At 35.9% G+C, this 13,392-nt stretch overlaps 2 protein-coding genes across 3 annotated transcripts; both read right to left on the bottom strand.

Annotated features, from left to right (window-relative positions):
* Positions 1 to 221: 221 nt before the first annotated feature.
* On the bottom strand, positions 222 to 4,773 carry amz2 (archaelysin family metallopeptidase 2). 2 transcript variants are annotated; one of them, XM_016546034.1, is made up of 7 exons: positions 4,725 to 4,773; positions 3,840 to 4,125; positions 3,575 to 3,748; positions 2,601 to 2,729; positions 1,687 to 1,850; positions 983 to 1,159; positions 222 to 505 (listed from the first exon to the last, which is right to left on the bottom strand). In XM_016546034.1, the coding sequence occupies exons 1-7, from the start codon at positions 4,743 to 4,745 to the stop codon at positions 377 to 379; spliced, it is 1,080 nt and encodes a 359-aa protein (XP_016401520.1). In that variant the 5' UTR covers positions 4,746 to 4,773; the 3' UTR covers positions 222 to 376. The 2 variants fall into 2 exon arrangements, with proteins under 2 accessions (XP_016401520.1, XP_016401521.1); XM_016546035.1 differs by lacking the exon at positions 4,725 to 4,773 and adding an exon at positions 4,565 to 4,666 and having other exon boundaries at positions 3,840 to 4,122.
* A 352-nt stretch (positions 4,774 to 5,125) lies between these two features.
* gna13a (guanine nucleotide binding protein (G protein), alpha 13a) lies at positions 5,126 to 11,358 on the bottom strand. The gene is made up of 4 exons (XM_016546134.1): positions 11,017 to 11,358; positions 9,681 to 9,907; positions 8,542 to 8,592; positions 5,126 to 7,011 (listed from the first exon to the last, which is right to left on the bottom strand). Exons 1-4 carry the CDS (start codon positions 11,330 to 11,332, stop codon positions 6,439 to 6,441), a joined length of 1,167 nt encoding a protein of 388 aa, XP_016401620.1. The 5' UTR covers positions 11,333 to 11,358; the 3' UTR covers positions 5,126 to 6,438.
* Between the last annotated feature and the right edge of the window lie 2,034 nt (positions 11,359 to 13,392).

Genomic DNA, 13,392 nt, shown 5'->3' with positions numbered 1-13,392 from the left:
CAATTTAATAATGGAAAGGAATTATATTTGCTGTTTATTCAGTGGAATGGGAATATGTGGTTTTGTGAGGTCTTCTGTTTCTGTACAACAGACACAATTGTTATAATAATCTTTAAATCCGATTGGAAAATAAACATTTTTAGACTGTTGTCTGAAAGTTGTTTTCTGATTTAACTCACATTTTAAAAATCAAACAAAAAGAGAGAAATTAAACTTTATTTTGTTTGAGCCATACATTCATACAAACCAAAAGCAGTATTTACATACATGCTTACTTGTATTTTTCTCACCAAAGCTCTTTTCAAGAATGTGCATATAGCATGTCTCCACTTGCCTTGACATTGCTTGTAGGGAGCAAAATATCATATTGGCTGGCTCATGATTTTTCACCGTCCAATATTCGTAAGCACTTATACAACCAGTGTTTATACTCTTGGAAGGCTTGAGTGGGTTTTGAATGTTGTCCATTGCTGGCAGCTCCATCTTCAATCCAGTGCAGTAAGGCCTGTAGAGTAACAGACTATACTGATTTATTTAAGTTAGTGATGTTCAAATGTTCAGTTATATCAGTTCACTAGAGAGTAGGGCTGCACGATAAATCGCATGCGATATTTAACGCGCATCTCATCAGTAAAGCCGGTTCTGTAATCAGCGGTAAATCTCCATCACGTGCGTGCTTTCACATTGAGCAGCATTAACTACATAGAGCCGTTGTTCACTGACGAGCTGCGCAAAAAATCGCGCGAATATGAACGTGGTTTTGCGCAGCTCGTCAGTGAACAACGGCTCTGTGTAGTTAATGCTGCTCAATGTGAAAGCACGCAGGTGATGGAGATTTACCGCTGATTACAGAACCGGCTTTCTGACAAGATGCGCGTTAAATATCGCATGCGATTTATCGTGCAACCCTACTAGAGAGTGTTTCAAATAGTAATATCCACTGCTGCAAACTACAGTCAGCTATGGAAGGGTGTGGTCTTACCTTGTATCTGTCAGCTATTTTGAATCCAATGGCAGACTGTAGTTTACGCAAACAGATGGGGCAGAGGTCAAGTGGTCGACGGTCAGACTCCTCTAAGTGATTGGAGCCTTGCATGACACAGTTTAGCCACTGGCAGTGCTTCACACCGAATATATGTCCAATCTCATGCGTCAGGGTCTACCTCAGATGCATAAATAAGAGTTCAAATAAAAGTTTAGTACATTTATATACTGTTTTCTATGAAAGCTTATTTCCTCAAATAATGAACAAATAAAAAGGGTAATTGTGAAATTTTATCTCACAATTCTGACTTTTTCTCATAATTCTGAGTTTACATCTTGCGATTTTTACTTTTTTGTTCTCTTTACTTTACATCTTTTTTATAAGTTTACATCTGACTTTTTCTCACAAATGCGAGTTAACATCGCAATTTTGAGTTTACATCTCAATTTTTCCAAGAACTGTGAGATAAAACTCAGAAATCTGAGATATTACTCAGAATTGCGAGAAAAAATTGTAAGAAGAGCATTGTAAGATTAAAAAAAGTGGCAATTACCTTTTTTTATTTTTTATCCTCTGGTGAAAACAAGCTTCCATAGTTTTGTGTTTTCAAAATATATTATTGGGTATATTACAAATCGTTAAAAATATTTATGCATTTTGTGAGGGTTGGGCAGTTTAGAAGGCCAGTCATCTCGCTTCACCTTGCAGGAGCGGAGGAGGAGAGTGCTAGTGATTGGAGGAGTGTAGTAATTCTCAAACACTGAGTAGTCTCCTTGCTTCAGTTTTATTTTCTTCTTCAGCCGTCCTGCATAGCTTCTCTGGTAAAAATTATCATCATATCGGGCAAAACTGAATACTCCCATTCCTATAGAAACAAAAAGATTCACACTTCATTGAAGTGCTAAAATAACAAAAGGTTTATTAAAGGGATAGTTCACCCAAAAATGAACATTCTGTCATTAATTACTCACCCTCATGTCGTTCCAAACCCGTAAGACCTTCGTTCATCTTCGGAACACAAATTAAGATATTTTTGATGAAATCCAAGAGCTCTCTGACCCTCCATAGACAGCAAGGGTCCTACCACGATCAAGGCACAGAAACATAGTAAGGACATCGTTAAAATGGTCCATGTGACATCAGTGGTTCAAGCTACGAGAATACTTTTTGTGTGCAAAGAAAACAAAAATAACGACTTTATTCAACAATTCTTCTCCTCTGCGTCAACCTGGTGCCATTTTGGAGAGTATCACGATGCATGCGTTTGCTTTCATCTGAATGTAAACAAGGCGCAGTGCATGCATGTTTTATGTCAGCAGCACCACGCGCATTCGCATACTCTCCAAAATGGCACTAGGTGGCGCTTGCTGTCTACGGCGGGTCAGAGAGCTCTCGGATTTCATCAAAAATATCTTAATTTGTGTTCCGAAGATGAACAGAGTTTTTTCAGGTTTGGAACGACATGAGGGTGAGGAATTAGTGACAGAATTTTAATTTTTGGGTGAACTATCCCATTAAATAAAAAAAGACACTGTGCTATAATAACAACTTTGCTTTCGATTTACAATAAAATTTGCAGCATTAACAAGACCATAGTTACTAAATTAAAAATTGCCTTCAGTGAGAGAAGCCTGGCCAAAAACAAAATTCCATGACTCTCTGGGGTACAAGTCGATCATGGTGATCCCCACAATGCAAAAAGCATCTCTGGGCTTCTTCTTTTTCAAGAAGTTCAACAGCTCTCCTGTAAACGTATAAAGAAAGCATTAAGTTTACTTACAAGTCAGTGTGAATTGCTGTTTGCAACCAATCTTATTTCCATAATATATAGTTTGTAAAACAGATTTTATTCATTGACTGGATGAATTAGGTGTTACATACCAAAATATAGCTCAGACTTAATTCAGTCTTGCTAAAACGTTGCCTAAATAACTATTACTAATTACTAAAAGTAATTTCAGCAGAAAAGTCTTCAGAGGAACAGTAAGTTATTTTGATCAAAATTTAAGATTATCAATGTCTTTTTTTAATAACAAATATACATTTGTTCAAAGGTTTGGGATTGGTAAGATTTTTTAATGTTTTTTATGCTCACCAAGGCAGCATTTATTAGATAAAAAAACAGTAATATTGTTAAATATTGTTATGATATAAAATTACTGTTTTATATTTTAATATATTTTAAAATGTAATTTATTCCTGTAATGGCAAAGCTTGATTTTCAGCAGCCAATACTCCAGTCTTCAGTGTCACGAGCCTTCAGAAATCATTTTAATATTCTGATTTTGTGCTGAAGACACATTGAAAAATGGATTCTTTGTTGAATTATAACGTTTTGCAACAGATGTCTTTACTGTCACTTTTGATCAATTTACTGCTAAATAAAATAAATTCATTAAAAAATAAATTTTACTGACCCCAGTTTTGAGGTGTAGTGTGTATAAAAATATGTATATATTTGTTTGTTCGAAATAAGACCAAGATATTTTGATTTTATGCTGACAAATGTTTCATAAATGTTGCTAAAACGCTTCTTAGACCCAGACTCAGCCAGTGGTTCTGGTTGTGTTCAGTAGCAGCAGTACTAACCAGCATGAAGCTGAAGGTTGTGTGTGTTGTCGTTGATGCGAAATGAACAGGCTGTTGAAGCAACTGTTACCGGTGGTAAAAGCTTGACCACTAGTCCATAATAAAATGCCTGGCAGTAGTCCTTCAGCCATTCAACATACTGCTCTGCCACAAGCACTCCTTCCCCAAAAGAGCCTGTGCATTGAAGTGATAAAATTACAAATGTAAATATACTACTAATAACAAATGACACATTTAAGCTGTTTTACATACTAAGTGCTCTAACCAATAGTTTGAATGTAGATGGTATTATGCCCACTGCTTGGAGAACGGCGGTATGGGTTGATGTAAAAAGTCTGAAAGTCTTGAGGATCCTCTGGATGTGCAGGAATCCAGTCTGAGTCTGAGTGAATGGTGATGGGGTTGAAAAGTGAATTGCCAGGCAGGAGTCCTTCTTCTAGAAGTGCCTTCTCTGGTCTGCTGAATTGTTGGTATGTTTCTATTAGATCTTTCCGTGTGGACAGTAGAGCAGTGTGCAGTCTCTCAACAGGATGCTCAATAACCTGCATCTGTCCATTAAAATACACACACACATGTACAAAGTAAAATATTAATCAAGCAAGTAGCCAATAAACACAAAATAAGAAATCTAAAATGCGTGTTCTGGGTATACTGGTGTTAAACTGTACTGTCATGTTCTGTGTTCACTGTGACACTTGCTCTGTTTTTGCTACACTGTTAGTGGAAGTGTATTATGACTAACTTATCTGTATCATATATTGATATAACGATACCCTATACATGCGATAAAGTCACGTTATTAATTATTAACAAAGGCCATTTTTTATATTTAGCACCACGACTTCATAAACATACTGAATGACAACAGTCACAGAAGTCACATTTCGAGTTGACTTGATATTAGCATAACATTGATTAGCGCTAAAATATTAAGTTACCCTAAATGAAAGAGGAAGCCCATGTCAGCACATACTAATAAAGCAAAGCTACCTTTAAATGTGTCCTAGGATAAAGGTCGAAGACTGGACTCAGTTGATGTGTTTCAGATAAAACGCTGAAAAAAGTAAACAGAAACCATAAACAACGTCAAACCTGGACGAGACTCAAAGGTCCGAGTCGGTAAAATGATCCGAACTTCCCATCACTACTGGGCTGCCTGCATACGCCGCATTTAGATATACACTTTGGCTGCCATTGTGGTTTTCAAACGTAAAGTCCCAGTCTCTTTATTTTTTAACCAATAAACAGGAATTAGTTTTATTTATTTTAACTATACAGACATAAAGAAATAAGCATATTATATCTACACACTGTAAAAAGTAACACTATTGGACCTGGATGAGTAATTAACCCAGTTTATCATTTGTAATATTATAATGCCGTAACAAAATAACTGCGCATAAATGTGTTACAGACTATACCTAGAAGGCCATATTAAATACTGTAAGTATTCTGAAGTGCTAGACTTTTTATTAGTGGGATGCTGGGTCAATATAGCCTCATTTTTCTTTTCTGAAATGAGAGGACAACAGTAAAATGAATACGCAACCATTCTGATAAAACAATCAGATTTAATAAACAGAATTACACAAATGTGATCAAAAAACAAGAAGAAAACACACTATACAAAAAGCAAGTGATTATGGCCATGACAAAGATAGACAGCATTGCATGAGCAAATTTTTTTTTACAGATTCTATACATAAACACCTTAATTCAGGCAATCAGTTAATATCAATTTACTACCAACAGTCAGATTACAGTGCTTGTTTTCATTAAGATTACATTAAGACTTAGTCTCTCCATCAACACATTTTAATTTATCTTGCATTAAACCAGCTTTGAGTGATCTACAGACATTTAAGGCAAAGGTGACTTTGCTTGGCCCGTTTAAAAACAATGTCTGTAGTAACCAATACACAAAAATACACCTGAACTGCTTTAACAGTCATTTTATAAAACCCTGAGCTAAAGCTGTCCACTTTAACCTACACAGGAACAAAGACATAAGGCTACTTTCTGTTTTTAAAGTGAATTCATCAAAAAAAAAAAAAAAAATTTCAGTTCAGTATTGTTCAGTAAAAAAAATTCAGTATTGGATTTCAGGGCTTCTAGAATACGTACAATAAATGCATGGTATTACCTTAGTGTGTAAAATATACAGCTTGGGGAGGAAATGTCAGAGCAAAAGAAATTGTACAGACATTCTGTACAGGCTTGATCGGCAAACAAAGAGACTTTCCCTTTACATATGAAAAATGTAATATGACAAATAAGTACTTCATACAAAAAGTACCTCAATTGTACTAATTTAATGTCATGATGCGAGTGCAAGTTATTTTGAGTGTGGGAAGACAAAGGCAGTGAAACCACGTTCTACTTTCAAAAAACAGACATTGGGGCCTTATATAACCAGACACATCAAGCCCATAAACTGACTGGAGCAGAAGAGCTCTTTGAATTAAATATTTAAAGCCCTGAGTTCTCACACTTTCTTTTTGAAAAGCTTTGCCAAAACCAGGTGTTAAGACAATGGGTTACCGGAGTGTTAAGAGTTCTATTATAAGAAAATATGCGCTCATAAACATACAGTAAATGATCAGAACTACAGCATTTTGGTGAATAACTGAGGACCATTCCTTGGCATATTTGATATGGCTACAAGCAGCTTATAAAGGTTGCTATGATATCAAATTCTTTGCATATAGATGACAAATATATATAATAATATGCAAAAAAAAATTAAAGTTGCATAATTATACTATCTATTTTTCTTCAACCACAATATGTATTGAACCACTTTGTATTAAATAAAGTAAAAACCTAATTAAAATGGAATGTTCTTAAAGGGCAATCGGTGCCTTTCATTGTAACATAAGCTGTTTAAGGTTGTCGTGTAAGATGGTGTCTTTGACATCACGGAAGACGAGACGAATGTTCTCTGTGTTAATGGCGGTGGTGAAGTGATGGTAAAGGGGCTTCTGCTGCTGTTCACGACGCTTGTTACGGAAGCACTCGACCAGGAACTTCTGAACATCCTGCAGATTGTGGGGATCCCCTGTGAACTCTGGGAAGTAGTCCTTGATGTTCACATTCGTAACTTTTTCTTCCAGCAAGTCTGTCTTATTGAGGAAAAGAATGATGGAGACGTTGGCGAAGACGCGGTTGTTGACGATAGTCTCGAAGATATTGAGTGACTCCGTGAGCCTGTTGGTCTGACGGTCTTCCATGAGCACCTGATCGTATTCACTGGATGAGACTAGGAAAAGGATGGAGGTCACACAGTCGAAGCACTCAAACCATCGCTTGCGCTCCGACCGCTGCCCCCCCACATCCACCATCTTGAAAGGAACATTCTTGATTTCAAAGTCGTACTCATGGATACCCTTGGTGGGCTTTCGTGCCAGCAGTATATCCTTTTGGCTAGGCAAGTAGTCCTGCAGATTAAATGAAAAACAAAAATCAGACTGCCATAATACTACCCATACTACTACCATAATAAGACCCTACACATTTATAAAAATGTAGTACTTGTATTAGAGATGTATGCTCATAGACACAAAAAACCAGTAGAAATTAGTGAATTCTGTCTCCATCACACTCATGTCACATTGCAGTGCTGCGCTGTCACAAACGTTTATTATTTCCATGTTTTTAAGCCTTGCCAGTTTAAACAATCAAGCTATTTTAAACCGTTCAAAGCCCAATAAGCCACAAATGAGAACTCAATGAGGTACTCGAATGCTGTCTCAGTGACCATTTCTGTGCCCATACAACCAAAGTGCACAAACAGAAAACATCATGCAAGTACTAAATTGAGTTCTCTTTTGCAGCTTATTGTAATTAAATAGTCAAATACACAGAATGTGATGTCAAAACATCTGTCTTGGCTAGTATTCATGTAAACATTTGGGGGGGGGGAATATTGCATGTGTCTTGCTGACTGTCATACGAGCAAGCCGTTCCGGCGGATGACGTAGGACGTCGGCTTAGCGTGATTAGTGACGAACGCGGAGAGAGAACAAAACAAAATGTTGTCATGAATTAGAAGCAGAAAACGAGGATTTGTTAAAAAAAAAAAAAATGTCAGATGATTTAGATATAAGCCAAGAGGAGACTGGTTTTCCTTTGCTAAAGTAAGGAAACTTTGCTTCCTTTGCTCCTGTAAGCAAATTCGCAAGACTAGCATATCTCACAGGCGCGCGTGCGACACATAGGTCCTACGTCATCCACCCGAAACGGCTTGCATGTATGACAGTTAGCGGAAGTGAGGAAAAAAGTGTTTATTATGTTTGAAATATTGATATTTTTCTTACAAAAACGCATTGATTCGCTACAGGAGGCCTTTATTCACCCCCCCGGAGCCGTGTGAGGCACGTTTTATTACAGATGCGCGCACATTATTTGACGTCTTGTGGCCTGTTGAACAAAAGCACCTGCCTACTGCAATGATAACGCATGGAATAGCCAGGACAATTTTTTATGTAACTCCGATTGGATGCGTCTGAAAGAAGAAAGGCATATACACCTAGGATGCCTCGAGGGTGAGTAAAACTCAGGCTAATTTTCATTTCTTGGTGAATTAACCCTTTAAGCTAGTATTGGTTATTGCTGTGATATCCAAATTTGTATCAAGAATTAACAACAATTCAAATTTTGATATCATAACCTTTTTCAAGCAAAAATAACTATTGTGATATATAGTTTTTGTGAAATGGAATTACTCATTGTGATAAGGTTATGGTCATGTCACCCACCCCTAACATGTATTAATGGTACAATGCAATAAATAAGTACCAGTAACCAATATATCGGCCAAAAAAAATGTCAGTACACCCAAAACAATTCTGTGTACATCTCATGTGTGTTCCTTAAATTGTATCATGTACATACAGGTATACTATCAACTACTTTGTGATCTAGTTACCTGAAGAAGACATTAACATTTACAAAATGCTATTTTTTACCAATTGTCCAAGTTTATCCACATTGTCCAGGAAATACTTCACAGATTCACCCTAAGAAGATAAAAAAAAAAGATACACACAATCATTATTAGGTCTCCAGCGTGTGAGCTGTGGTGCAGAGGGTGCAACTTTGAATTTGTCTTGTGCTGTGTCCCAGTTTTCCTATTTTATCCATTTCCTGTTACTCTATACATCCCTGTCCAAAAACCTAATAAATCAAATAAAAATAATTGTGAGTTATTAGTTTCTCTCTTTTTTACACTCTCACACACACACAAACAATCCAGCATAATCATACAATATTTTCCACCAGATCTTCTGGTCCAAGGCAGACCCTACTATGATGTACTAGGTTAATCTGGTCTTATTCATAAGCAATTTTACCTAACACAAAATCAGGAAAATGAGGCTCTGCAGCATGGCCGCTTATTGGCTTGCTTTGTGTGTATGCAAATCAGCAGTAAGTAGAGAAAGTGACTTGGTCACCAAAAATGAATGTTTATCGCTAAATAAATACGGATAAACGTGTCTTAAATCACAACTTGTATGACAATGGAGATTTTAGTTGGAAAATATGAGCTAAATCCTAATCTCAGTCACAAGGGTTCTACCCCTGAACATGCATGATCTTATCTTCATAACTGAAATGCAAACTACACTCATGCACAGACAAAATGCCCTCATTGTCATGAGTAAAGTCACTTCATTTGTGTTCAACATACCTGTGCATTACTCTCAGGTTTCAACCAATGCCCACGCTACACACACAACAAGCATGATTTCTTAAACATAATCATTCCAATAATATCAAAAAAATGGCTTCTTAATTACATTTCAAATATATGAAATATATAAGCAAACATTTCACCATGATTAACGCTTTGGAGCAAAAGCTTGATAGGAGTAATTGTGCAAGTACACTGTGCTTATCTGCCATGATTCATAATACCAAGCTGTTTAACAACAGATCAACATTCCTTCAAGTTCACAGTCCCCACAATTACACAAATCCTTTGAAAAAGATTGAGTGGATTCTATATCCAAAACTTTAGCACTAAGAACAATTGAAATGATCACGTCAAACGATGCACAATAATTAATAATAAATATAAAATAATGAGTAATCATTTTATATTTACCAGCTGAAACTCTCTCCGTCTGTCATAAGCATTCTGAATACTACTGTCATGCCACAGGGCACGGATGCAGGGCAGGTAGTTGAGAAAGACTTTGGTCTCCACCATCCCTTTGGCCATCATGGATGACCGGGTGTCAAAGCCCATCACTGTCTCCCCGTGAACCTGATTCTCAGGATCTCCCCAAGGGATGTGCAGCTTCTCACGGGCATCCACCAGCACTCGGATACCTAAAAAGAGATATTAGAGATATTGACATATTGCATTAATCATGTTACTATAAAAATATATTTGAGGCTGTTGACATGATGTACCTTAAGAAAATGAAATGGCATTGTTTTACTATGCATCCTCAGACCATGAGTCATTTTTTGTCAACATAATCAAACTTATAAAAATTAAAATCCTTTTTTTATATTTCCCCTTTTTATGAGGTCAGATGGGCTACAGTGAGTTCTATAACTAAATGTAATATACAGTATACAAAAAGTTATTATAAACTGAAAAACAAAATATACTTATTATATAAAGTGACTGTAATAATATGCATGTCGATTGCAGCACCCAAATGGCAAAGAAATTGTTTAGGAGCTAATTTTCCTGAATTTTAAGTAGCTAATTTTAGTAGCTAGTAACATTAGAAAAACAGAAATGATTTTATGGTTTTAAAAATAGTTTTGTAATACGTTTTTGACTGGCCGTATTAAAATTAATCAAAACCTCATCCTTATATTAATTCATTCATTCATTCATGTAAGTGGATATCTATAATACATATTAAATAAATATTTATATTGAAAGGGGTTGACTAATATTGAGGAAAAACAAGCATTTTGTCATAAAGTGAAAGCAGGAGATCAAACCTAAACATGACTAAAAAGCTTACTTTTCCTTCCTAACATCTGTAGCATTTTATCTGTTTTGTCAGGTATGTCTCAAGAATCAGTTGAGATTCATATATCAGAATAATGTCATAAAGCAATCACACATCCAGATGACTAACACAGACCAAAGTAGGCGCTGTACTTTCTCTCGAGGCGCCAAGTTTACTTAAAGTTTTCAGTGAGATTTGAACATAGGCAACATAAGTAAATGTTTTCGAAACAGTTGTGTCCGTTTTCTAAGTCCAGATACTTTATCTGATATATGTATAACTGGAGACCACTGTCCTTCGCGTCGTCTATGGGCTGGGTGAGCAATCGAAAGTTTGCGTAAGTTATGCGAAAAAAGTAGATAAAACACTTCCACCTGCAGCTACAATAAAACTGAGCTTTCATCGAAGTGTTCCTTTTTTAATAATGAACTTGTCTCTTTCGATTTCAAACTACTGGCGTGGTACCTTTGATAACATTGCTGTAGATTGTAGCCCGGAACTCTTCTTTGGCCCGCTGATCGAAGTCCTGCCCATGAATTATGCGCATTTGTTTGAGGAAAGTTGACTTGCCACTTTCGCCTGCTCCTAACAGCAAGATCTTCACCAGTTTCTTCACATACGTCTTCTCTCGAGACAAGCGTTTATCGATCTCCTTAGACTTTCTAACTTGGTCAATTTCGCCGCTGGATAGAAGACAATTGGGAATACATACTATAGCAGTCCGGAAGGGCAGGAAATCCGCCATCTTTGTAGTAGAGACTTCATGGATAGATAGATACATCACTCGCACTGCCGCGCGAGGCGCGATCACGTGCTCTTTACAAGGCGGTTACCACGGGTGTGGTTTAATGTTTGGAAATTGTCAACTATTTATTGTTTAATCAATAAATATTGATAAATATTGATTATTGGGGGGTGGGGGGTGGACAATTCCTATTAACCCTCAAAGACCCAAATCTAGAACAATTATTTCACCTTTAAAATGTTCTTGTAGGAGGCCTCTAATGCATAAATAAATGTTTTTTTATTTTAATTTTAATTTTTTACATTTTTGACATTTTAGTAAGATTTTAGGGAAATATTGTAATATAGCAACGTTGGGCTCTTGGGTAGCAGAATTTCAGTGTTTCTACTCACTATCTGAACAAATGTTGAGGACGTCTAAAGGTTCATTTGCAAGGTGTAATTCTTCTGTAACCTGTGTAAATCAGTGGCCTATATGAATATATACAATAATAACCACACAATGATACAATAAGTCATATATTTATGAAAAGATTATTTATTATAAAAAATAATATATATGCTCAGATTATATTTAGCTACAGAACCTGATGAACTAAATGAAAACTTTCATTACTTGACTTTAGAACTTTCATCACTTGTATCAGAGTCCATCTCAAAGTCACTGTTCCCATTTTGGACGGCACCAGAGATATCATACGCATATGATGAGATGGTCTTTCCTGGCTGATGGCATTCTGAAATAGAAAAAAACACTGATTATTTTCTATGATAAATAATCTCAATGCAAATCGATTCCAATCAAATTTACACATTTTAAAGAATTCACCCATTCCACAGAATTCACACATTTAAAAAAATTCAGTTCACACAACACTGTCCGATAGCTTATTGTGCCCTCAAATTATCATGCTAATAGCACTGATACCCCCACATTCCAGAACATTATCACCTGTCCCTCATGCAGCAGGCAGATATTTGGGCAAACAAGCAAAGCCCAGAAAGAAAAAAAAACAGAACCAGTTAAGGATATTTTATAAATGATAAGATATAGATAGTTTCAAATATTGCTACACAAATACTTTAACATTCTTGAGGAAATAATTTATTCTTCAACTTATTTAATAATCATTCAATATTGATTGAAACTCAAAATGGTAACAAAGAAGACATTTAAAACTTGTGAATGATCAAAAAACAGTATGTTTTTACTAGTATTTTTAAATTACAACACTGACATAACAAGCTCAAAATCTAAAATGATCAAAGCATTCGACAATACCTTAATATCTACATTATCTAGACATATTACTAATCACAGGAAAAAAATATTTTAGGCATTTTACTTACTTGAATGTTGATTTATCCAGTCTAAAACAAGATAATGTGCTTCAAGGGAAGTTCGCAGGCTGTGTGACTTCACGTCCATGTAAATAGACCTATTTTTAAAATCTAGCATCCAATTGCATTGCAAGGCTGAAAAATAAGACCTATTAATTGCATAAATGTGGTTTTAGAGAGAGAGAGAAAACACGAGCAGGGTTTTTTAGTCAAGCTAAAAATTATGTTGTAATATTACAGCAGTGGGCCTTACAGGGTTAAGCATTAGCCTACATGTCTACGCCATGTCCTAATATATCGGATAAAACAGGTCTCTTTTAACACATCTGACAATATAGTAAACATAGTGGTAATTTTAAATAATTTGGTTTGAGTAAATGTTTTGCCACTTCTGACATGGAAAACTGGCAAATTTATAAGCATTGCAGGTGTTTCTTGTTTTTTTTCCTTTCTAATCTCTAACAATTTAATGTTTTTACAGCCTATCAGTATCACTCCATCCTCATAGTTCATTTAACGAGTGTTCACCGTATAGCCTATATATTTCAACTTGACTCTCTGACGCTCGTGCAGTAGCTTTTTATTTCAATCCTGTTAGGATCCTGTTCATTTGTCATTGCCATTGTGTAAATAATGAAATTATAATTGCTATAATAAAGTTTTAGTGTCCAAAGTATCTTTTTTTTTTAGAAATCTGCTACGTCGTTTTACAGACATACCTTCTCAAATTACAACGCAAGCATATAGCATTTTTCC

Source organism: Sinocyclocheilus rhinocerous, unplaced genomic scaffold (genome assembly GCF_001515625.1).
Source record: "Sinocyclocheilus rhinocerous isolate Xijiao unplaced genomic scaffold, SAMN03320098_v1.1 scaffold820, whole genome shotgun sequence".
In the NCBI taxonomy this organism is placed as follows: Eukaryota; Metazoa; Chordata; class Actinopteri; order Cypriniformes; family Cyprinidae; genus Sinocyclocheilus; species Sinocyclocheilus rhinocerous.
The sequence above is the reverse complement of the archived record's forward strand: the minus strand, read 5'-3'. Positions and strand labels throughout refer to the sequence as shown.